We start from the raw sequence: 26524 nt of genomic DNA, 5'->3' as shown, positions 1-26524 counted from the left end.
ATAATAATGATAAAGGAAAGGAAATAAAGATTAACATTGACGATTACAGAATTATTACAGAAACTAAGTTACATCTACAACACACATAGGAACGACACAGCTCTACTAATCCATTCATCCTGCTTGTCTCTGTCTCTCTCCTGACCTCCACAAATAAAAAACACCACGGCACATGTAAATACAGAAATATAATAATAAATTTTAAAAAACCCCACTCAAGAAGAAAATCTCCTGTCTCCACATGCATCGCTTTATATAGCTATGGTTCGAACCCCCTGATTGGGCGGTTGAGAAGTTCAGAAAGACTACCAACCCGAGGAGGGTTCGGTCAACTCCTGACTCGTTCGGGTTATATCCTAGCAACCAATGCCAGGGATAACAATGCGCTGAAATGGCTTTAAAGTGGTAAGATTTGTTGGATGGATTATCTATTTTATGGAAAGAATGATTTTGACGTCACTCAGTCCTTTGTTAATTTTGTTTTTGTTTTTGTAGACATCCATTGTAATGATTAGTTCTCACTAAATTATATCGATCAGACTTTACACGTTTAACTCACTCAACCCTAACACCATATCCGTAGTTTTCCCGAGTTACTTTTACCCCATGCTTAATTATTACATTTTTCTGAGACAAAGTATAGGCGTGGTATCAAAGCTAATGTTTTTAGTTGTTGCATGTTAATGATAGTTGAATAAAACTATCTATGTCTACATGCTCATTTTCCAATTTTATAAAGTAGCAAAAATCTCTTGGATTGAGTGAGTTAAGGTTACATAATATATTTTATGCGCTTGTGCATTATATCCGACTGGCGGATGTATTGTGATTTTTTTTTAACCCAAATGCATTGCATCGATATATCTAGTCGCACACTGACAAAACGCCAGGAATTTGTTTATTTCAAAAATAATATCGATAAACTGACTAGATAGTCTAAATGTTTAAACCAAAGACTTCAAGCTAATTTCATGTTGGTCATAAATCTTGACGTGAGGGCCATACTATTTCAACATTGTTAAATGAAAAATATAATAATGATAATAATAATAATAATAATAATAATAATAATAATAATAATAATAATAATAATAATAATAATAATAATAATAATAATAATAATAATAATAATAATAATAATAATAATAATAATGAATAAAAAACGTTCTGTCAGAATAGTGTAAATGTTGCTGATCGAAGCTCGAAGAAGGAAATAATAATGGAAATTGAATGTAAGCTTCAATTTTATTACAAATACAGATCAAATGAACGTTTCGGGTTTCCCGGGTTTATTATTTATGTCAGAATAGTGTACATGGAGCATAACATTTCGTATAGAACGGTTTTATGTTGTTTTTATTTTCGAAATTATTCAATCTCATTAATGTTTTTTCTCCATCGCGTCTTTCGCACTATCTGTTCAAAATCAAGGGTATATTATTTATTTTCCGCCGTATTATTTTCCTTTTGTAACTAGATCTATATTATCAGTGCATATTGTATGAATGTCATTTTTTTCATAATCACATTAGAATTAATTAATGAATCCTCGATTAATTTTCATTATCATGATAGGGTTCATATCTAACAATGTTCACCCACACGTTATGAAGAATAATGAAGAATGATGATGATGATGATGATGATGATGATGATGATGATGATGATGATGGTGATAGTGATAGTAGTGATGATGATGATGATGATGATGGTGATAGTGATAGTAGTGATGATGATGATGATGATGATGATGATGATGATGATGATGATGATGATGATGATGATGATGATGATGATGATGATGATGATGATGTGTGATGATGATGATGATGATGATGATGATGATGATGATGATGATGATGGTGATGATGATGATGATGATGATGATGATGATGATGATGATGATGATGATGATGATAATAGTGATTATAATGATTATAATAATAATGATAATAGTGATGATTATGACGACGATGATGACATGATGATGATGATGATGATGATGATGATTATGATGATGATGATGATGATGATGATGATGATGATGATGATGATGATGATGATGATGTGATGTGATGATGATGATGATGATAATGATGATGATGATGATGATGATGATGATGATGATGATGATGATGATGATGATGATGATGTTGATGAATGATGATGATAAGATGATGATGATGATGATGATGATGATGATGATGATGATGATGATGATGATGATGATGATGATGTGATGGTGATGATGATGATGATGATGATGATGATGATGATGATGATGACGACGACGATGATGATGATGATGGTGATGATGATGATTATGATGATGATGATGACGACGACGATGATGATGATGATGATGATGATGATGATGATGATGATGATGATGATGACGATGATGATGATGATGATGATGATGATGATGAAACTGGTGAAGCGCTTTTTTTGGGGTATGTTTAGTGGATATTGCTCTATATAAAAGCTAAAGTTTTTGTTGTTGTTGTTGTTGTTGTTGTTTTGTTTTTTTGAAATAATTTTTAGATGAGTTAACGAAGAGCAGGTACGGAAACCCGAATTGTTATGGGTTCATGAATGGAATGGAAATGCTCGCGTACCAACGCAAAATATTGTCCATTACAATAGGATTCAGTAGTCTGATGTAACGCCGCCCGGCAACGGTGGCCATCTTGGTTCTAAACAAACAAAATCATTCCTTTTTATTCTTCATGCTGGTTAGAACTTTTCATATGCCTTGTGATCAGAATGTGTAAAAGTCAAAACATGATCATATTTATGCTCTTTTTCCTCTGGATACGCTTTTACGCTCGCCGGAGAAATATTTCATACGGGCGTCCGCCATTGTTCCGATAGTTACCATGCGTCATTAGGAAGGAAGTGACGTTACGACTGCTGAAGAGTATTAGAATGAATCAAGCCCATAATTGCGTTTGGTTGTCAGACCTGTACGTGTACGTGTCTACGGTCTAATCTGTGAGGATGAATCTGAAGATGAGAATTGAATGTTAAGTCAAAATATTTATTAAAAATACCAAACGAGTTGAATTAAATGTTTTCATCGGTGAGAATGAATGTAGTTTATATTGAAATAACAAAAATTTAAAAGAAATATTATTTGAGAGAGAGAGAGAGAGAGAGAGAGAGAGAGAGAGAGAGAGAGAGAGAGAGAGAGAGAGAGAGAGAGAGAGAATCAAAATCATGATCTTTTATATTTCATTTATAAACTTAATTCTCTAGATACATCTTGTTTATCCCAACAAAATACCAAATTGAGGCCGGCCGTATTCTTGACGTGAACATCCTGGTAAGAAGTACCGCAAACATCCGTCTTAAGTTTCCTTCATTTTATCCAGCATTCTTCTCATAAGATTAGAATTCAATTTTCTGGTTGGCACATCACCGCCCAGGGCACTATGATTTATTTTATTTCAGTTAAGTTTTTTTTTTTTTATTTGAATAGTTTCCATAAATCCTTCCACTTGGCACGATCTCTCAAATTGATGCTCAATAAGGGGTTGTTTACATGGTGATTGCGTCTTTTCAGTTTCTCCCCTCTCCCCTCACTCGTCCTCATCTTGACAAACGTCAGACCTAGACTGAATTCTGTCCCCCGTAGTGTTTGTTTGTTGTCTAACAGGGAGAATAGAAAATGATGACGACAGCAGCAAGCAGCGCCAATGTCATTTTTTTAACGGTCATAACAACCTTTATGATATAATATTATGCCTATCTGCCGGATTGGGTGGCCCTCAAGTATGCGAGTTTTTATCACTATGTTTTAACCTTTTTCTTACCAGTCATTTTCAGAATTTTCCCCAAAATAGTTTTTTCTTACTCAAACAGAAAAGCAACAAATACATTCTATTCATAATATATTGCCCAGTAAAAATGAACTCTACAACACAGTGTCACGTTTTAAAAACATTTTTCTTTAAATTGTTTGATTTACAAAAGAAATCTGAATGATAAAAGTGCTGGTTTGATCGTAACGAATGAGACGATTTTCCTATGGTTGGTAAGGAGAAGGTTAAGACAGTACTGCGGAAATGCAAATTTATTAATTCGCATGTGTCAAAACTTCGGGAAACGTGTTTAATATCTGATAGGTCCACAATGTGATCGGTCGATAATTAATTAATACATAATCTATAGGTTGTTGCTGAATTGTAGTTTTCTCAGAATTAAATCAGAACATAGCTGTCTTGAAAACGACATGCCAACCTGACAATATTGGATGGCCTCCAGATTCTGAACATTTTTCACAAATTTACGACACACGCGAGTTAAAAAATACATGGCATTGCACAGTGTTATAATGCAATTCTGAGCATAACTGCATCTTAACACTGTGATCAAGGCTCACAAGCTGGAATAAAGGCCACTCGATTGGGATGCTAGGCATGTACTGAAGGTGATTATTTTGTATTTAATCATTGACACATTTCAGTTGGACTAACTAAAGAACAGCTGCAACGACATCAATTTGGTTTTCAACATAGTAATCCATACAATTTATACAAGTTTTTTTCTCCTCTCTCTGATATCTTACTTGTCATCGTCCGATTTAAAGCTCCACGTTTCCACCATCATTTTGAATAACAAGCCGCAAGCGTCTCTCTAGTTTGTCCCACGTCTTTTGCAGCATGATTAATTTGATAGAGAGTACGGCTTCTCTTTATTTTTGTCTTCAGGTCACGCATGTCTCTCACGGAGGTTCTAAACATTCTGGTCTTCACATATCCCCATAAAAAAAGTTAAATGGGGTTAGATCAGGTGATCTTGGAGGCCAGGAAATTGGACCATCTCGACCGATCCATCGGTTTGGGAACTATTCATTTGACAATTCCCTCATATTTAAACTCCACTGAGGGGCCGGGGAGCTCCATTCTTTTGGGAAAAGATGTTAGGTTGACGATAATCAAATTGAAGGACTCCGTATGATTCTAACATGGCCAGATAGTTTGTTGTTGTTACTGTCGTGTCGTCAAAGAATAAAGGACGAGCCGCTCTTTCCCTGGTCAGTCGGCACCAGACATTGACTTTTGGTGAGTTGTGACGACACTCGATAACTTCATCTGGTTTTTAGTTTCCTCCAATGTCGAATATTGTGTTTGTGTACATGCCCGGACACGTTACATGTTGTTTCATCAGAGAAGACAATGTTTTCAGTCAGTTGTCTGTCAAGGTTCGAGAATCATGTCGTACAAAGCCAAAATAAATTACTATTTATGTCAAAATTACCATTTTCTACTGATGGCGTCATAACTCAGCTACCAAAGGGTGCAAAGTGTTAAACCTTATAACAATCAAAACTTGAATACATTCTGCACATATGGCAAATACGAGCAATCCAATCGCCTGGCCAAAAGTCAGCGTCTGATCACTGGTAATTTGCAATTGATTACGACGACCACCTACTGACCTACTATTATTACTGACCCTGATGCGTATTCTAAAATCGTTTGATGAAATCGTACTTAGCTCTCGACTTATTCAAACCTGAAATGTGTCACTAATTTTTTAAAAACCCACCACACACTGTATATCTATCGATTAAAATGACCCTCGTCTTGTTAAAAACTCTCAAACCTGGGACTGCATTCGAAACTCCAAGGTTTGAGTGTTTTTGACAAGATGGGGGTCATTTTAATCGATTAATTTTTGAGGAACGAGTTTTCTGGCCCAAATTTTTAAAATGTATCTTAAAATTTTTTTTTTTTGAGAGTAGTACGTCAGAATTGTTGAGAAAAATAGGGTATGGAAAAGTGCCAGTCTGGCTAGATAGCTCAGTCGGTTGTGCGACCGCTCGCTGTCTTCTCTCTCCCGGCCAGGCGGAGGGTATCGTGTCAATTGGATCTTGATTTTGGCACTGATCCCGTGACTTTTTAATTCTCTGTTTTCATCTTGCACTTCTCCATACCCTATTTTTCTCATTATTATTGATACAAGTGCCCGCTGTACACGTTTTCTGAATTTTACGGCGGAATTGGGATGTGGCTGTTCGATCTCCTCCTCCCCTCGCTCGCGTCACAGGGGGAGAAGTCTCTTGAAATAGGACGTGCTTCAATGACGATACGATGTCATAATGCACTGGCTCCGATTGGAAAACAAAAAGCCGAAATGTATACTATTCGCGTTTTGTTGTTGTTGCTAAAAATCCGTTTTCCCCATCCCCCCCCCCCCCCCCCCATTCTTCTTCTTCTCTTATTTGTTTCGTTATATACCCATTAGCGCATGTGTCTTTTACGACACTATAGTTTTATTATTTTCATCACAATTGTCTTGGTATCATCATCATCACCATCATCATCATCATCATCATCATCATCATCATCATCATCATCATGGTCACGTGTACTCGTTTTTCACCTTTTTCCATTTTGAAACATTTTAAAACTTATCTTATTTTATCTTCCATCTTTTCTTCCACAGCCATCAAGGGAATTAGCAGAGCAAGTGAGTAAATTCCCATTCTCCTCTTTCTCATTTCACAGCCCTTGCCCCTTCTCCTTTTTACAAATGTTACTCCGGTCATCAAAATAGATATATTTTCAAACTCAGCTTGACAAAATATTACAAAGTCTTCGCAATTTATTTGCGAACTTATGTGTTTTCTTTTGCGGTCAAAGACGTGTCTTTTGTCTTCATTTTTAGTCAGTGTCAGGCTATAAGGTAACAATGGCTACGTCCTGGTGCGTGTTCTAAAAATGGAAAGAGAAGAGAAAAAAGATCTGAAAACAAAAACAAAACAACAACAGTACGTGTACCAATTAAACTGGCAATCAAGACAAGGCGAAACGGATAAATCCCAAGATCTCATCACAGAAAAAAAACAAATTGACATTTCGATCACGACTGCGAAATGGCCGCGAGCGAAAAGGAGACGAAGCAAACCAATTAAGCTCTGGTTACTTGAGTTGAATCATCCTGGGCAACGAGAAGATTCGGGTGGTGACATTGCAGTCGTTGACCATTCGTCTTCATCAGCTCTAATGATCCTCCCCCCTTCTTCTTCTTCTTCTTCTTCTTCTTCTTCTTCTTCTTCTTCTTCTTCTTCTTCTTCTTCTTCTTCTTCTTCTTCTTCTTCTTCTTCTTCTTCTTCTTCTTCTTCTTCTTCTTCTTTAATTATTTTTAAAAATGTTATTTTGCTGTATAAAATGAAACCTTTATAGTTAGCGGGTATGATCTTCGCCTTCCTTAATATATCGCCCAGGAAGTCCCCAATCATCACCTCACAAGACAAGGCGACGATCACCAAAAGAAGGTGAAAAGTAAGTTGTCAGTAGTGTTCAAGGAAACGCATTCCATCGTCGCCGTGAATTTTCGATGTGATTTGGGGCAGTGTTAGGTCTTTGTAAACACATATTCTGACATCCCCCCCCCCTTCAATAACAACATTAAAAAAAAACAACAACAGAAACAAAACAAAACACCCCTCCTCCCCACAAAAAAAAAAAAAAGAAAAAAAAAAGACTTAAGTTTTTGTTAAAATTATAAAATTAAGGAAATTTATCGCTTTTAAAGTGAAAAAGAAAATCAAAACTGAATCTTCAAAACTGAAGCGTTTATATTCACTCAGATTTATCTATTAAACTTAAATTTGAATCTTATGCATCGAGTTTATCTCGATACAATACCGTTTTGAGACGATTCATTACATATTTACACAAACAGACAAACACACACGCACAGACAGACAAACAGACAGACAGACAGACAAACTAACACACAAACACACACACACATTTGTATATGGATACTACTTACCTTTTATATATAACTTTGATGTGATGTTTGCCATCTCCATGATTCGCTCCACCAGACGCTGACTCAAATCCAGAAATTCAAGAAACATTTGGCCAACCCGGAAATCAAAGAACTCTTATTGATTGGAGGGGTGAATGTCAAAGACCAAACGGATAAACTGGCTGTCGGGGTAAGTCGTTTATTATATTTTATAATTGATTGACCAAAACGGTATTATGTCGGAACGAACCTCATGCTTAAAAGCCGAATTAAATGTTAAACTGGTCAAAAATATAAATTGTTGGCACTATCACCCTAAAATATGGTATCCATTCTCCTCAATAAAACATACAAACTCAACACAACTCTGATATTTCTGACTATAAATTCAATTTTAATAATCTTAACCAACGCGACTTAATACCGTTTTGAGGCGAAGGGTCACAAATGTATTCCAATTTATTCTTCTTCCTGGATGGGTTCAAAGCTGGAGACGTTTCGATTGCCTTCTCAGAGCCGGGCTTTGCAAAAAGCAAAGCTTAAGTCAATACAGTCCGAGCCTTTTTAAAAAACTATCGGACGAAAATGAATATAAAAGTATTCATTCGGAGCAACAGGACTCGTGAAAAGTCGGAGTTTTTTCCGGTTTCTATAGCATAATAATAATAATAATAATAATAATAATAATAATAATAATAATAATAATAATAATAATAATAATAATAATAATAGGCTTCAACAGTCGCGACGTCACTTCCCTCGTAATGACGCATAGTAGTTTAGCAACTGGTTCTAAACTATCGGAACAATGGCCGACGCCCTTATGAAATTATACTTCTCCTTCAAGCAGAAAAGTGTATCCAGACGAGAAAAACATTAAAAATCTGATAATGTTCTGACTTTTATACATTCTGATCGCATGAACTATGAACAAGTTCTGGCCTGTATGATGAATAAAAAAGTTCCGATTTTCTTTGTTTAGAACCAAGCTGCTGGTTGCTAGGCGGACGTGACGAGAGAGAGAGAGAGAGAGAGAGAGAGAGAGAGAGAGAGAGAGAGAGAGAGAGAGAGAGAGAGAGAGAGAGAGAGAGAGAGAGAGAGAGAGGTCATCAGATGATTCTCTCACCAGAATACTTTTTTCAGTTGTATCTATTTCAAAATAGTATTTGTAGCACCAGCAAAATGTCATAATTTGCTCACATTAACAGTACACCAATCTCAAACCGCTGTTGTCTTACAGTGACAAAACGCATACTTTTTTCATTTTGGCCAGAATTTCATATTATATTTTTCAAATCATATTTTCTATGTATCTAAATGACCTTGACCCTACCAAAAGCTTTTAGAAACGCGTGGCCTGCCGTCTCACCGTGGTAATTTGTTGACGGTCGCTGGAATTAAATTGTAAGTCTTGATTATCAGATCTGTATTAAATTAACCGTTTTCATGACGTGAGTAAATGTAGTTTGTCGAAATGAAAACCAAAACCAAATCCCCCCCCCCCCCCCCCAAAAAAAAAAACAACAAACATGCGATTTAAAAAAAAATACAAACAAACAAACAAACAAAAAGCGAAAACAACAAATAACAAAAGCAACAACACCAACGACAAAAAAAACAGCAACTTCAAATTTAAAACCAAATTTCTTCAACAGTTTATTCTCGACATGATACCAAGCTGACGCGATAGATAATATTATCGACAAGTTGAGAGTCATCATAATCCATTGATATTTTTAAGTAAAAGCTGCCACCTACATGAACAAATCCCGAATACATATAAAACCGTATTGTCATTGTCCGACAGAGCTAACTGAGATTATAGAGTCTACGTCTGCTGGTTGCAATCTGTCCTCGATGACCAGACTGATATGTGATGTGTGATAGAATTTCGGGTTCTTGATCACAACGGGTACATGTTGGACAGGTTAGAAGTCCCCCTGATGAAGCAACGACAATCCGTGGAGCAGGTTCGCGACCAAAGTCAATTCGTCGCCACCCAGTGTCTCCTCTTGCTTGCACAGAAGCCTGACAACTTCTCTCCCAGTTTCGAGGAGTCTTTGTCCCCGCCCCCTCGAGGGATTGAATTCGTCCAAACCAGCTTCCATCTCGTATGAGCAGCCCTGTCCGAAGTCAGGGTTCCTGGTGTAAAACGCGTACCTTTGTGGGGATTATAAGGTTTTTAATTGTCCCAACTATCGGGAAATGTCTATGGTGTAACGGCAGCATGCCTGACTGGTAATCAAGAGATCTGAGGTTCTATCCCTTGTCGAGGAAGACTGATTTTGGGTATGTTTTATTTTTTGTATTTTTCTTTTTTGCTTTGTCTGCACTATTTCATACACTCTATTTCAGATATGTATCGTACACCATGCCTGTCCTTTAATTTGTCAGTTCAAATCTTCTTTAACCTGATAAAAATTATCAAATATAAAACGTTTTGATAGTTTTAAAAACGCATCATTATAATAACACGAAGTACTACAAGGGAGCGTGGACAAAAAAGGACGCGTTTGAAAATAGATGTAACATCTAGGATTGACAATACCCGAGCAGCCTTTAGTTTTCTGAAGAACATTAGGGCTTCAAAAGCGATCCATCTGAAAACCAAATTCCTAACTCCAACACTGTTCAGAAACAGTTGTTTATGGATCGGAAACATGCGCAAGAAGATACAGGAATTCCTGAACTCATGTCTGTGGCTGTTCTACAACATAAGGTGACCAAAGAAGAAACGAAGGAACACGCAGGACAGTTAGTAGAGATTTGACAAAGGAAGTGAGGCGGAATTGGCCACACACTTAGGAAGCCAGCATCTTGCATCACACGTCAGGCACTCCTATGAAACCCTCAGGGGAAACGAAAGTGCAGCTATGTTGTCTAGTGGTATGACACTCGCTTTCGGATCGGAAGTGGGGGAGGTCAAGTAGCAGCAGGAGGTGCAACTCAGATGCTGAACTGAAGGAGAAGAGGGCAACATGGAAGGAATTACTTACTGTCTAGTAAGTGGGGGAGGTCAAGTAGCAGCAGGAGGTGCAACTCAGATGCTGAACTGAAGGAGAAGAGGGCAACATGGAAGGAAGTGGAGAAGGCAGTCCAGAGTCGTGCCAGGTGGTGGTGCGTCTTTGTTGGTCTATGCTCATGGAGGAACGACATACCTAATAATTAGGTCAATAATTAATTTAATTAAATAATTAAGTACTATATTAGGAAGCAAATATGTGACCCCTCGTCTCAAAACGGTATTAAGTCGGGATGATTAAGATGCTGAAAATGGAATTTGTAGCCAGAAATATCATGCTTAAGTTGAGTTTATATGCTTTATAGAGGAGAAGGAATATGATATTTTACTGTGCTAAATACAAACGTTTCATATTTTTTACCATTTTAAATATAATTTGACTTGTTAGCATCTGGTTCATCCCGACATAATACCGTTTTGAGACGAGGGGTCACATATTTTCTGAACAAAATGGAAAAAAGGATGTTTTGTCATTGTACAGAGTTATTGTTCCAGCGTGCTACTCAGACATATCCAATCCCCTGGTGGTCGGGAAATTTGTAACCAATGTTTGTCACACACTGAGAATCCAACGCTTGCTATATTTATTGTTTGAAGGACTTACGCAATTGTATCCTACACTAACCTGAAATCACATGGCTACCTCACTGTCCATCGCCCCTCCCCCCCCCCCCCCCCTTCCAAACAATGTCTGAGATGTGTTGTGGCCTTTCCCAAACGTTGTTCCCGCTATCTTGGCGAAAACGATGAGGTGTGTCGTTATTATAAGACAAGTAATGATGGGAGATATGTATGTGTTTTGAACGAAATTCAGTCGCGACGTTAAAAAAAAGTGCACATCCTCAGAATAAATCCCAGCTAACTAGTTGCGTACCCAGTTGACCCTTTATGACTTAGGCTGAGTCCTCGTGTTATTGAATCAGGGTTATATCTAGAGTTACCAGTTGGATTCAATAGTCTGATGGTACTTCCGCCCAGCAACTAGCAGCTTGGTTCTAAACAAAGAAAATCTGTAGTTTTTATTCCTCATCGTAAGAGAGTCAGCTTACAGCAAGTGGGTTTAATGAGTTCACGATTTTTGTATATCTGGTCAGTATATTGAGTACTAGAAAATTGATCGGTGTTGCTTGGTATTTGGGGATAAAAGCATTAAGTTATATTTGGTATTTATCATTTAGGCGTACGATATTATTTGGGCGTACCGTATTTGTTATTTGGGCGTACGTATTATTTAGGCGTAAAAACTGACCTTTGGTGAAAGGAATTGTGGGGCAGTTTACAATAGGATATAAAACAGTGTTTCTGATCAAACGGGGATCATTCTACCTTTTGATTCTACTCTACATTCTATGCTACTTCATGAATGAGCTGCACTTTCCTAAGTTCTAACATCTTACAAAGAATCTTTATTTTACGGACTTAGAAATATTTCACGTATATTGAAAATGGTTACTGAGGCAAAATGACTTTACATTTGGATTGATTTTACGGATTTGGAATTTATGAAACTGGTTGAATTATGACCATGTTATTTGATTTGGATTTCGAATTTATCATAAGAAATAAAGCTGTATGAAATGAAACTTGGAACCTGTATTTTTATTTGAATGTCTTGATGGTGCACATTCAATTATCGTCACTGGCCCTTGAACTCTTTTGTCATTATTAACATCTACAACACAATGCAAAGGACTATCATTACAATCTATCAAAAAGCCACTATACGATCATAAGCCATTACATATGTGTACAACTACGCCAACGCTCATGCTGGCTAGAACTTTTTTACATGTCATGTGATCAGAATGTATAAAAGTCAAAACATGATCATATTTATAATGTTTTTCTCTTCTGGATACATTTTTATGCTCATCAGAGAAGTATTTCATGAGGCCGTCCGCTATTGTTCCGATATTTTAGAACCAGTTACTAAGTTTCTATGCGTCATTACGAGGTAAGTGACGTCACGACTGTTGAACCCTATTCCCAGAAACTTTCAGATGCCGATAATCCAGATTAAATAATTAGCTTGTGTCCAACTGCTAATTGAGTTCATCAATTTCCTGGTTGAAAAGGAAAAAAGGGGAAAAAATAATAATATCAGAATCAAATTTTGAATTCTAATTCTTTTTCAAAGGCAAGCATTTTGAAAATTGGTATTACACATATTTCAGCGGACAACCTGTTTTCTTTTTTGAGACTAAAAGACGGAATAATTTTTTCAACCAAACGTAAGTTTTGCTATAAATTTGACATCAGTCGACAACAAACACCAGATTTGGAATATGTATTTATAATAGTCAGTGGTAATCAAACACCGAATAGTATTCGCACACCGGGAGGTCACACACAGGGAGGTCAAGAGATAGGACATGTCAATCTTTTCACTTCGACGTATTACAGATTGGCGTATGATATTGATATTCCATCAGTGGAGACCAAACTGTTGTTGTATCTATAATGTTTTCTCAATGTTAAATGACGATTTTAATTCCCATCAAAGGAAAAGTACAGTCAAGACTCTTTTATGGTGTTTTAACGAAATAAATATATGAAGAAGTGTCCGAATAGTTTTTACTTTTGCACCTGACGGAACACTCACAATACACGCATACACACACACGCAAGCAGGCACGCACGCACGCAGGCGCGTGGTTGCATACACAAACATGTGATTGCTTTACCACGAACACCCAGAGGATATAGCTATTTATAGCGATCGGATCTGGAAAGAAAATCTTAAAATACCTATAATATCATACCAAAGAGGACAGTCACGCATACTTCGCAGTATTCAAATCGTATGTAGACTATATCGAAACTTCTCGGCTTTAACTGTGTAAGTGCGAGAGAGGTGAGCTTGAAGAAAAATAAAGCAAAACTAAAACTAAATCACCCCCCCCCCCCCACACACACACACACACACAAACACACACACACACACCCACGCACACACCCACATCAAAAATCAACAAAGGGGAAAAAACAACAGTGCTGCTTCAGCAATAATACTTAACTAGTCTGTTTAGATTACATGACTATTCCCGCCAATAGTAAATAGTAAATAATGAATTTATATAGCGCCTAAACATCCACGTTAATCGCACTCTGCGGCGCTTTACATAATAAAAATGTTTTAAAAACAACAAAATTAAAAATCACGACACTACATAATAAGCATGAATACAAAAACAAAATCTAAGCAACATCCAATAATAGGATTGTGGATAATCGATCTCTCTCTCTCTCTCTCTCTCTCTCTCTCTCTCTCTCTCTCTCTCTCTCTCTCTCTCTCTGTCTCTCTGTTGGTCACAAGCGATGTGCGCATAATATGCATACATTGGTCACAAGGGTAGGGGAAGGGGTTTGGTTTTAATATAAGCTCAAAAGCAATTTTACATCCTAGATTCGTGTCGCTTGCACGGCTCAAATTGACAGTTTTGTATTTTGGTTTCTAATTATTTATTCATTACACGGTTCCCCCCGCCTCCCCTCTTTTCACTTAATTAATTACGCACCTTTTATAAATATCTATTATTCTAGATATTTTAATTCGTGCTTCCTTACAAAGGAGTAGGACTTTCCTGCCCATCAATGTTTTTGTTTATTCATCTTAGCAACGCCACTACCACATTATCTCATTCGTCTGCAGTGTTTCACTCATCCTGTTTTTTTTATAAAGGGGAAACCCGAAACGTACATTTTATATGTTTTCGTATATTAAATTTAAGTTTACATTCAATTTCACATTGTTATTTATTTATTAAATACCATAGATCGAGACGAATCTTTTGAGCCATCAACAATAAAATCGGTTTCGTAAAGTCTGTAGTTGTACGGCATTTCCCAAGGCCAAGGTCAGATTAAGGACCGGTTACTCCATACTATTCTAAATAGAATAATTCGAAAAGACTCTTTACTCACATTCTCTCATCGTGCTCAGGTGTAAAATAAGTACCTGGCCGTCAACAGCGTTGTCTCTGTTGGCAAAAATTGTAATATCGCCAAACAGGCGTCTTGTCTCGTTCTACATGTTACGTGTTTCTGTTGGTCAGGGACCCTTTGAAAAGCGCTTTGAGCACATTTATTGGATATTGATCTATATAAACGCTCTAGCTCTAGCTCTAGTTAAATACCCGTTTGAGTGAACGGGCTCTGATTTGAGAAAGGTTTGCAAGCTACTCGTATATCAATGTGTAAAACGTGGTTTTATAATTTTGTAGATGTGTCATTTGTGCTCGTTGGCGTAAATTGAACATGGGCTGTACGCAACAATGTTAACCTCCAACCCCATTTTTAAAAAAAGGAAGATAAGATACAAATGGTACTGTTTTAGATAATACGTGTCCATATTTTTATTTTTAACCCTCTCCTTACCATCTACAGCAAAATCGTCACATTTGTTATGACACGATATTGATTTTTTCTTATTCAGATTTATTTTGTACGTCACAAACTTTGAAGAATGATCAGTTGTTTGATTGATAACGTTGTTTTGTAGAGAGCTTGTCTGAGTTTTAAAAAATCAAATAATGTGGTGGGTAAGCCTGCCATTTTGGGAAAATTACTGAAAAGGATCGGTAAGGAGAGAGTTAAATCTCAAACCGGAATAATGTAACGAAACTAGTACTTCAGTAATAATTCAATAAAAGTATCGTGTACGCGATTTGTGTAAACGAGACGTGATTTTGTGTGAAAGAGATCGGTGCAAAACACTCCGGGACTAGCCCGACCTTAGGAATTCAGCAAAATGAAATATAGATAGTGTGCGTTTGGCTGAGAAGCTCACAGCATTGCCATCAGGAATATAACGGATCAACACACAAAAACTATGTGTAACCTTAAACTTTTATAGTCTGGTTAATACAGTTCAGTGAAAATTACTCATAAACGCTGATGCCAAAAAAACAATAACAAATACTCGAGTGACGTCAACTTCATTCTATCTATATCACAATATTATTTTATAAAGGCAAGACATTGACTACAAGAATTTGTGACAAAACCGTCTGATATTCTTTTTAGAATCATAGATAGCGAACAGCATTTATTCAGCACAGTAATTTTAAACAGACGCATTTTTCAGACAGACAGACAGACAGACAGAAAGACGATATGGATTGACAAACTACCATTTTTACCTGTCACTTTAAACCCGGCACCAGACAGAGGTCCTGGTGACGTCAGCGGTGAACAAAGAAGAACGAGAAATTTCTCCTAAAAACAGCTGTCAACTGTCATTAAAAAAAAAAAAAGACTAGACACACCCCTCTGAAATATCGAATTGGAAACCGAAAACAATAATTTTGCATTTGTTTATGCTATGTTTCAAAGCAACTGTTATAATAATCTAAGTGTTGCAATATTTCAAAATATTGATAAGATCCTCATCATCATCATCATCATCATCATCATCATCATCATCATCATCATCATCATCATCATCATCATCGTCGTCGTCGTCATCATCGTCATCATTCATCATCATCATCGTCATCGTCGTCGTTGTCGTCGTCGTCATCATCGTCTGTACTACTATTGTTATTATTATTATTATTATTATTATTATTATTATTATTATTATTATTATTATTATTATTATTATTATTGTTATAAGCAATAACAACAACGATAACCATATTATTACGTGGCACCATAATTGCTGCTAGTTTTGTGAAAAATGATTGCACTTGCAGTTATAATCTGGAAAATATTTGGAAATTAGAGGATTACAAAACAGTTCAATTCCCCCCCCCCCCCCTCAAGGTTTAATACCATCTTTTTATATATATATATATATATATATATATATATATATATATATATATATATATATATATATATATATATATATATAGGACTCATCGGGGACTGAGCTAGAGATGTATCATTTTAGATAGTGTTGGATTTACTTCAAATAGTACACAAAGGGCAGTTATATATGGTGATATGCTTGTCTTTTTTTAAACACGGTATCTACACGGATTACAATACGCTTCTACAGTCGTGACGCCACTTCCCCCGTAATGAGGCAGAGTAACTTAGTAACTGGCTCTAAACTATCGGAACAATGGCGCCCTTATGAAGTACTTCTCAAACGAGCATAAAAGTGTATCCAGAGGAGAAAAACATTATAAATCTGATCATGTTTTGAATTTTATACATTCTGATCACATCACATGTGAAAAAGTTCTATCCAGCATGAAGAATAAAAAGTACCGATTTTCTTTGTTTAGAACCAAGCTGCTCGTGACATCAGACTATTGAATCCTATTGAACTCGAATGTCTTCATTATATTTAAATATTAATGTAATGACGTCATGCCATCTTAATATCAGTTGTTTTTATAAGGACGATTGTAATCAACTACACGGCGTAAATCTTCAAATATCATCATCAATCGTTGATCAATAAATGTATATTAAGACGAGATTAGATAAACTTATTTGATCCGTTTACAACTCGAATGTCTTCATTATATTTAAATATTAATGTAATGACGTCATGCCATCTTAATATCAGCTGTTTTTATAAGGACGATTGTAATCAACTACACGGCGTAAATCTTCAAATATCGTCATCGATCGTTGATCAATAAATGTATATTAAGACGAGATTAGATAAACTTATTTGATCCGTTTACAGTAGAAGGAACGAAGTTGACGTCACTTAGCTCTTTGCTATCGTCTTAGACAGCCTGTTTGGTGATAAGTTCTGTCTAACTTTTATCAATCTGACGATAAACGTTAAATAATGCTTAGGCACAGTTTGGTGTGTCTTTAAGTTTAATTTGGCTGTCGGATGTTGTAAGTATTTAATCCAATCGCATATATATATATATATATATATATATATATATATATATATATATATAATGTGTGTATGTGTGTGTGTGTTTGTATGTGTGTGTGTGTGTGTGTGTGTACTGCCATATTATGTGACAAAACATCGCATATATAAAGATCTATAGGGAAATGATCCACATGTCGCTGGGAGTACTTTGGCGAATAAAATGTGTTTTGGGATTTCCCCAATGAAAATCGGTATTTCCCAAAACTATGATAATTCGTTCATTTCTGCATACTTGCACAACAATTTAAAGTAAAATTTGCATTTTAAATTCCATTTTTCAATTAAGATTATGTCAGTTTTTTTTGGTTTTTGTTTTCTTTATTATTTTTTTTGTTTATTTTTTTTTTATCTGAGTACATTTTTAATGTTGAAATAATATTTGGTTGACTTGGGGACCGTTTTTTCTCTCTCTCAAAATTGACTTCCTACTGATTGTCTCTTTCAAAGGTAAATACTAACTTAGTTTAATCCTCGTGGAGTCACGAGTCGCAGAAGGCATCTACTGAATGCTTTCATTTCTGTCTGTCGGCTGCGTGGACACCAATAGTTCACATTTTAAAAATCAATTTTACGGCAAAATGTAAATAATTGGATTCAATGTCTGATGTCACGTCGCCCAGCAACGGCGAATGTATAAAAGTCAAAACATGAGCATATTTATAATTTTGTTTTCTCCTCTGGATACACTTTTATGCTCGTCGGAGAAATATTTCATAAAGGCGTCCGCCATTGTTCCGATAGTTTAGCTAGAGCCAGTTACTAAGTTACTATGCGTCATTACGAGGGAAGCGACGTCATGTCATGGCTGTTGAAACCCATTGTCTAGACTTTTACAACGTACTGTAGTCCGATTTAAAAAAATAATTAATGGCGCTTGTTTTTCTGGTTTTTCTCATACTCTCTCTATCAAAAGTTGTAAAAGATTGTGTCATCCTCTGAATCAATTTGTCTTAAATGAATATAAATTGTGGACCGTATAGATAGTTCGAAGTTGACGTCACTCAGGTCTTTGTTATTGTTGTTGCCATCCACGTTTATAAGTAATTCTCACTAAACTGTATTAACCTGACTATAACCGTTCATGTTTACACACAGTTTTGTGTGTTGGTCCGTTATACTTCCGGATGGCAATGTTGTGCGCTTCTTAGCCAAGCGCATACTATCTATTGATGCCATATCTAAAAAGTTGTCATCTTAAGACCTAGAAAAAAGCTAGATACTCAAAAACCGCTGTCATGAAATTAGAGATGTTACAGTTCAATATGTAAACAAGGTATGCACCACAAATATGAGATGAATTCATCGTTCTATCAAAAAATCTCTTCCGGCGAGGATAATTTAAATCGATCGATATTTGAAGGACGAGTTTTCTGGCCAAATGTTTAAATCTGGGAAGCGGGTGGTTGGATGGGAGCATCACCCTTGAATCATATACCTATGATGTTTGCATGGGTGTACGATCCGATAGTGATGTCGTTTCTTCTTCTCTTTACTAGCCTATCCTGCTTCTTTGGTTTGCGATTGTATTTTTGACAGGGATATTTTTTTTTCTGTAAATCTTCTGCCTGTTTGTTCTTGGTTATTTATAATTTAGCTTATGATATCTTTAGGTTATGATTTTGATTTACATTTGTACTATTTTTGTTAGATTGCTTGTTTTTTTTTTGTTTCAGCGGTCTCTCTTATAACCTCAATTGTGTAGGAAGAGACCTAAAGCAACAAACAAAAAAAAAAACAAAAAATAAATAAAATAAATCTGGGTATTTCCAGGATACGGCAGATTTGTGGGGGTTTTTTCTCTTCTAAATAACGATCGGTTAAGATGATCCCCGTCTTGTCAAACAATTACAAAACCTGAGATTCCCCCTCTTCCTCGCTTCTCCTCCTCCTTCATTTTACTCCCCCTCTCTCTCTCTCTCTCTCTCTCTCTCTCTCTCTCTCTCTCTCTCTCTCTCTCTCTCTCTCTCAATCGGTCGCTCTCTAGCTCTCTCGCAATACCACTTTTTCTGAAATGAATTTCAAAAGACCAATACTGAAATGCGATATTGACATCAAATCAATATTAATTCTCTCAAGCAGAAAAGTTTCCCTTTTCCGTCGTTAAGATGTGATATCTTAGAAATAGACGTGCACGGACATATAAACACACATACACACGCACATACATACACACACATACACATACATACACACACATACACAAATACCCATCAAAATGTCGGGTGGACCTAATGTTCAAAATTTAATTTCCAGCACTGCCGTACTCTGGAAAAATCCATATATTAAAATTTGGCAAGAAAACTCGTCCTTCAAATATCGATCGATTAAATGTGACCCTCATCTTGGCAAAAAACTCTCAAACCGGAGGACTCAACTATGCGCCAAGCGAGGCTCGAACCCAGCAACCTTCCGATCCGAAAGCGAGTGTCAAACCACAAGACCACATAGCGCACATGTAAACTAACTATCGCCCATGTCGTCAATGGGAAATCAGGCTTACAATAATTGTGTCAATATGAACACGATAGACTGATCTCAAGGGACGTGACCTCTCAAACTTGGAAGGAATTAATTTTTAAAAACTATAATATAGGCGAAAATCGGATTAACTCTAATCGGACATCATTGCTTTCCGATTTCACACCAATACCTTTTTTTTTAAGCGATGCGATTTTTGAAGGTTCATTTTAGTGTCTCTCTAGTTCAGATGTGTGTGTATGAGTGTGTGTATGTGTGTGTGTGTGTGTGTGTGTGCGTGTGTGCGTGTGTGTGTATGTATGTGTGTGTGTGTGTGTTTGTGATTTGCTGATTAATAGATAATTCCTACTTGGGTATATTTGTTTATCAATCGATAAAAGTTCCCATTTAAAAATTGATTTACACAGAAAAGCTCTCAACCTCCGACCAAGGGGCGTTTCAATTAAATTCATGACGCGATCAAATAAAAAGAATAGATACAATTAAAAAGAAAAAAAAACCCCAGCCTCGTGTAAAGTTCACTTTAATATCGGATTGTTGAAAATCCAACAGAGATCAATTCGAATCGGAAGTCATACGAAATGGGTTTCCTTGAGTCGGTTTCTCGGTCAATAGAATAAGACTTACACTGCAAAAAGTCCAAAAACAAACTAAAAAAAAAAGATTAAAAAAAAAAAAAGAAAATAGATATTAATCAAAGAAAATACAATTTAAAAAAAAATCCCTGCGCCCCCCCCCCCCCCTCCTTCCAAAAAAAATAAATAAAAATAAAGCAAAAAAATTATTTTAAAAAATTGAGCTTTTATATAGCACAATATTCACTAAACGTGTTAAAGAACTTTCCAAATTGTCACTCATCAACAGCAACACGTTATATTTAAAACGAGACATGTCGCATGTTAGACGATTATATTACAATCTTTTTTTTTTTCCGACAGAGACAATTTGTGACCCTACGCCTCGACGCGGTATTAAGTCGGGATTTGGAAAACGAAGAAAACCGGTTTTAAAGTGGGAATGGTCAAAATTATCAAATTTCAGTTTTTGGTTGTTTCAGAAACTACAATCATTTTTCTACATGAAAACACTACAGCAACAACCATCACCACCACATCATCATCACTACCACTACTACTACAACCACCACCATCACTACCACTACTTCTACAACCACCACCACACTATCATTACCACCACCACTACTACAACAACCACCACCATCATCACATCATCATCACCACCTCTCCTACTACAACCACCACCACATCATCATCATCACTACTGCCAGAACTTCAACTACAACCACCATCACCACCACATCATCATCACTACTACTACAACCATCACTACTACTACACCCACATCACCTTCCCTACCACCACTACTACAAGCACGACATCACCATCCCTACCACCATACTACAACAACCACCACATAACCGTCCCCACCACTACTGCAACAATCACCACATCACCATCCCTACCACCAATATTACAACAACTACCACATCACCATCCATGCCACCACAACTACAACCACCATTACATCATCATCTCTTCTACCACCATCACATCGCCATCCCTGCAACTACTATTACAACCACCACAACGCTACCTACTCTCTCTCTCTCTCTCTCTCTCTCTCTCTCTCAAACACACGCACACACACACACACACACACACACACACACACACACACTATAACCACCACCACCACATTTTCATCACGACCACTTCTACTGACACACACAAACACACACACATAATAAATTGCGCTCACTGGATTAATTTCATGTTCACCTTCCTGTACTTGCCAATAATAGCTAATCACAAATACGTTAACCTCAAACTTTAGCCTCGTTAGTTTTTCAAGTGCATGTTGCTCTACTTATAACTAGATGCCCTTTTATCACTCACTCTCTCTCTCTCTCTCTCTCTCTCTCTCTCTCTCTCTCTCTCTCTCTCTCTCTCTCTCTCAAAACACACACACACACACTACAACCATCACCACCACATTTTCATCACGACCACTACTACTACAACCACCACCACCACCATCACATCATCACTACCACTACTACTTCAACCACCACATCATTATCATTACCACTACTACTACAACCACCACCACCACATCATCATCACTACCACTACTACTACAACCACCGCCACCACATCATCATTACTACTACAACCACCACCTCTACATCATCACTACTACTACTACTACAACCACTCACACCACATCATCTCTACTACTACAACCACAGCCACTACTACAACTACAACCGCAGCCACTACTACAACTACAACCACCACCACCACATCATCATCACTACAACTACTATTACAACAATTACTACTACAACAGCCATTATCACATCGTCATCATCATCACTACTACTACTACTACTACTACTACTACTACTACTACTACTACTACTACTACTACTACTACTACTACTACTACTACTACTACTACTACTACTACTACTACTACCACCATCAACACAACATCATCCTCACCATTACCACAATCACTACCATTAGGATTTGGAGCTTTACTTCATTTGAAATAAGGAAACTTTTGGGCTGTATTTGGCAATGTGTTTATATATCATAATATAGTTCTAATCAGTTATCTTTTTAGATTTATACAATATTTAAACACGATACCAAATACCATCCAAATTCCCTTTTTTGTGTGCGGAAATTCCTCCGAGTGGTGCCTGAAATTTCTGTGAGTCAAATTGAAAATTGACGTCTCTGCAAATTATACTATTCTCGTCAAATTTCAAATCCCCGTATCTAAGGAGTTATCTTTGCCCATTGATTTGACTGAGCGTGAAAATGGTGCCTCACATCAAAGCCGATTTTCTCAAAACTTGGTTTTTAACTCTCCCTACTTCAAACGGTTTTATCTCGATTTTTATAAATTTGATATCAAATTTTAAAGCATAAAATAAGCTATGATTGGGTACCAAAAACCCAAAATTGAAAACTCCGACTTAATATCATTTCGAGGCGGAGGGTCACATTTTTGCTCTAAATGGCCAGGTACTCATTTTACACCTGAATACGGTGAACGAATGTGAGTAAAGAGCCTTTTCCAAAGACTCAACTTTGCGCCGAGCGAGGCTCGAACCCAGGATCTTTCGATGTGAACGAAAATAAAACAAACAACCCCCCCCCCCCTCTTCTCTCATTTGGACAAGCAATCTTCAGACTTTATAATAGATTGAACATCTTCAAGACTTTGATCAATATGAATTGGAAGGAATACGAAGTAGGTTTCCTTAATTTGATTCTTGGTCAATAGAATGCTACCGTATTAGCACACCCCTTTCCCAATCCACAAGGTCTCTCTCTCTCTCTCTCTCTCTCTCTCTCTCTCTCTCTCTCTCTATATATATATATATATATATATATATATATATATATATATATATATATATATATAAACCAAACTCATGTAACACACAGTCCTGACGACGGCTGAAAAGGCCTGAAACATCGATGTAGACTGACTCCAACATTGTGGTAAATATTAAAATAATATATATCTATCTCTCTATCTCTATCTCTCTATCTATCTATCTCCTCTCCTGTCTATCTATCTATCTATCAATCCATCTATCTATCTATCTATCTATCTATCTATCTATCTATCTATCTATCTATCTATCTATCTATCGATCTATCTATCTACCTATCTATCCCCCCCTCTCTCTCTCTCGCTCTCTCGCTCTCTCTCTCTCTCGCTCTCTCTCTCTCTCTCTCTCTCTCTCTCTCTCTTCTCGCCTATCTCGTCCTCTTTCTCCTCCTTCCTTTCTTGGTCCTCGTGGTTTACTACCAACATCCAAACATCCGATTAATTTTTGTTTGTTTGAATATTTGATTTTAAACTCAGTCGTGAATTCGTACCTGGTATTAGGCATGCATGATGCACATTATTTATACGGCCAATGCCAAAACAGGCGGCTTTTGATTGTTGTAACCTAAATGTGGCTCCATGGAATTTCCTTTGTTTCATGATTAAACACGTATTAAAAATCGAAGTGACTATTCTCACCCCCGGGATGCTAGTCTTCATAATAGTATAAAAAGTAGTCCACAATTGTTGAATGTTTAATCCAAAGGTTGTAATGCGGTAATTTGTTAAGTTTCTTGTCACAAGTTGCACAATTAAAAAAAAAAAAAATCAATCAAATCCAAATCGCAAAAAGCCGGCGACGTTTTTTTCGGTAATCCAATCGGCCGGGGGGGGGGGGGGGGGTGAGAATAGAGGCAGCCATTAAAAATGTTTGCCATAAACTTGTCCTTCAAATATCGATGGATTAAAAGGACCCTCACTTGGTTGGTTGAAAATTATCTCAATTCTGAGACTTTTATATAGCGCAATATCCACTAAATGTGCCCAAAGCGCTTTACAAGGGGACCCTAACCAACAGCAACATTTAACATGTAGGACGGGACATGATGCCTGTTAGGCGATATTCCAATTTTTTTTTTCGGACAGAAACAACGATGTTAACGGCCAGGTACTCATTCTACACGTGAGTACGATGAGATAATGTGAGTAAAGAGCCTTTTCCAAGGATTCAACTATGCCTCAAACCCAGGACCTTTCGATCCGAAAGCGAGTGTCATGCCACTAGGCCACATAGCCGCACCAGAAGTAACAACGCGAGGGTCGTTTTAAGCGATCTTATATTATTTGAAGGAGGAGCTTTCTGCCCACATTTTTGAATACCTGTTTCTTTTTGTTTGTTTTCTTCTTCAGAATCCAACAGTGTTTTCGTGTGGAATTACTCTGTAATACGACTTCAATAAGTCCTCGATGACTACTGCAGTGCCTTTTCAGACTATCTAGCGCCAGTCATGTCCTTTCGTAGAGTTTGTCTTTTTAACAGAGTGTGTTTATTGAATGTCAACTCCATTCACAACCTTGGTAAATGTCTTTTAAACCGATGGCATTTATACCGTATTGGATCAATACATTGGCCTTTTGTTCTCTTCATCAATTGTTTTACTAGCTTGGAGTCGATTATTTAAGTCTATCTACAAGCGGACTGGATATTTTGAACTCTGTTAGCTTGATTCCTACGTTTATTTGAGAGTTGGCTCCTGTCGGACTTTCATCATTGTTGCGTTGCTACAAGTTTATATAATAGTCATTGAGTGACCATCGGTAGCAACTTTTGACGCTTCTCCTTCTCCTTTTCTTTCATTCTTTTTTTTTTTTTTTTGTCTTTTTTTTAAATTTCTTTTATTTTAGAAACCTATCCCTGTTGAAATTCTTCACTTAGTAAGAAAGGACAGGACAATCGTATTTTGAAAAGAAAAACCCCAAAGAATCCTCACACGTATCTATTTAAAATTCCTCCAAACATGTCCTTCAAGTACCAATTGATTAAAATGACCCTCGTCTTGGCAGAAACTGTCAAACCTGGGATTCAGTATGGCAGAGGAGGGGACATAGATAGGGGTTGAGGGAAGCTAAGGGAAGAATGTGGTCTCAAAAAAGATCGGGCAGAAGGTCTTTGGCATGGCAAGTGACCGAGATCCGATTTAGAGATTAACAAGTTACTGGAATTGTTCGAAGTATCGCTGCACAGAGATCAGGAACCAGGATAAACTCTGGTCTCGTGAGATTTCCTCTGTGATTTTCGTCCTCCCTCTAATTCCCTGATTTCATTTTCTCAACCATTTCGATCGTCTTTTTCCTCACCCCATGATGTTTCTATCCCTTATTTTCTAATCCCGTTTTCGGGAGATGAATGTCGTACGACTGCTGTTGTACACCGACAATACGCTTTTAAGTTTTATTTTGGCTAGAAAACTTTCGTGTCAACCATCTAATCGATTCAGATACAATGTCTCCGAATTGAGACTTCATGGAAAGCTTGGGTTTGAGACTTTTTTAAAAGAAAAATAGGAAGTGCGTCATAATAATCGATTGATATTTGAACTGTTTTTATTTTATGGCCAAAATTATGAGGAAAGCATCGTTTTGCTAGCGCACAACACAGAGTATTTCAGGCGATATCCGCTGAGAAGGAAATCCTGTCAATCTGCTGCCTATTTATAGCCCCAAGTTTCGTGACTGTAGGTTAAACGAGAACATTCCCCCAACACTAAATTCGCATTTTATATACGTACGCCGACCTATCTCATCTGATTTCGGGGCAGTGACGGGTTGTATATCTCTCTCTCTCAATCTTAAGTCTTTGATTGAAAATGCGCTCTGAATTTCCAGGATAAGATTGCGAAATCTTATCAGTCTTTTGCACGTTGAATTATTGGTGTTGGGAGATCATATTATTATAGTCGGATGGCTTTTTAACCCTTTCAATTTGCCGGTGAAATAGGATTTCTTTTTTTTTTTCCAATCAAGATGTGTCC

At 36.9% G+C, this 26524-nt stretch overlaps 1 protein-coding gene across 1 annotated transcript in view; it reads left to right on the top strand.

Annotated features, from left to right (window-relative positions):
• Positions 1 to 26524, top strand: part of LOC144976889 (ATP-dependent RNA helicase Ddx1-like) — a 565840-nt gene that overhangs the window by 177697 nt on the left and 361619 nt on the right. The window contains exons 14-15 of the mRNA XM_078921446.1: positions 6454 to 6477; positions 7844 to 7957. Of these exons, the coding sequence (XP_078777572.1) occupies positions 6454 to 6477; positions 7844 to 7957 (138 nt within the window). The remainder of the gene's footprint in view (positions 1 to 6453; positions 6478 to 7843; positions 7958 to 26524) is intronic.

Source organism: Berghia stephanieae, chromosome 7, assembly GCF_034508935.2.
Source record: "Berghia stephanieae isolate SIO BIC M18660-M18661 chromosome 7, UCSD_Bste_1.3, whole genome shotgun sequence".
Lineage (NCBI taxonomy): Eukaryota > Metazoa > Mollusca > Gastropoda > Nudibranchia > Aeolidiidae > Berghia > Berghia stephanieae.
Note: the sequence above shows the minus strand (reverse complement) of the source record. Positions and strands in the feature narration are given on the sequence as shown.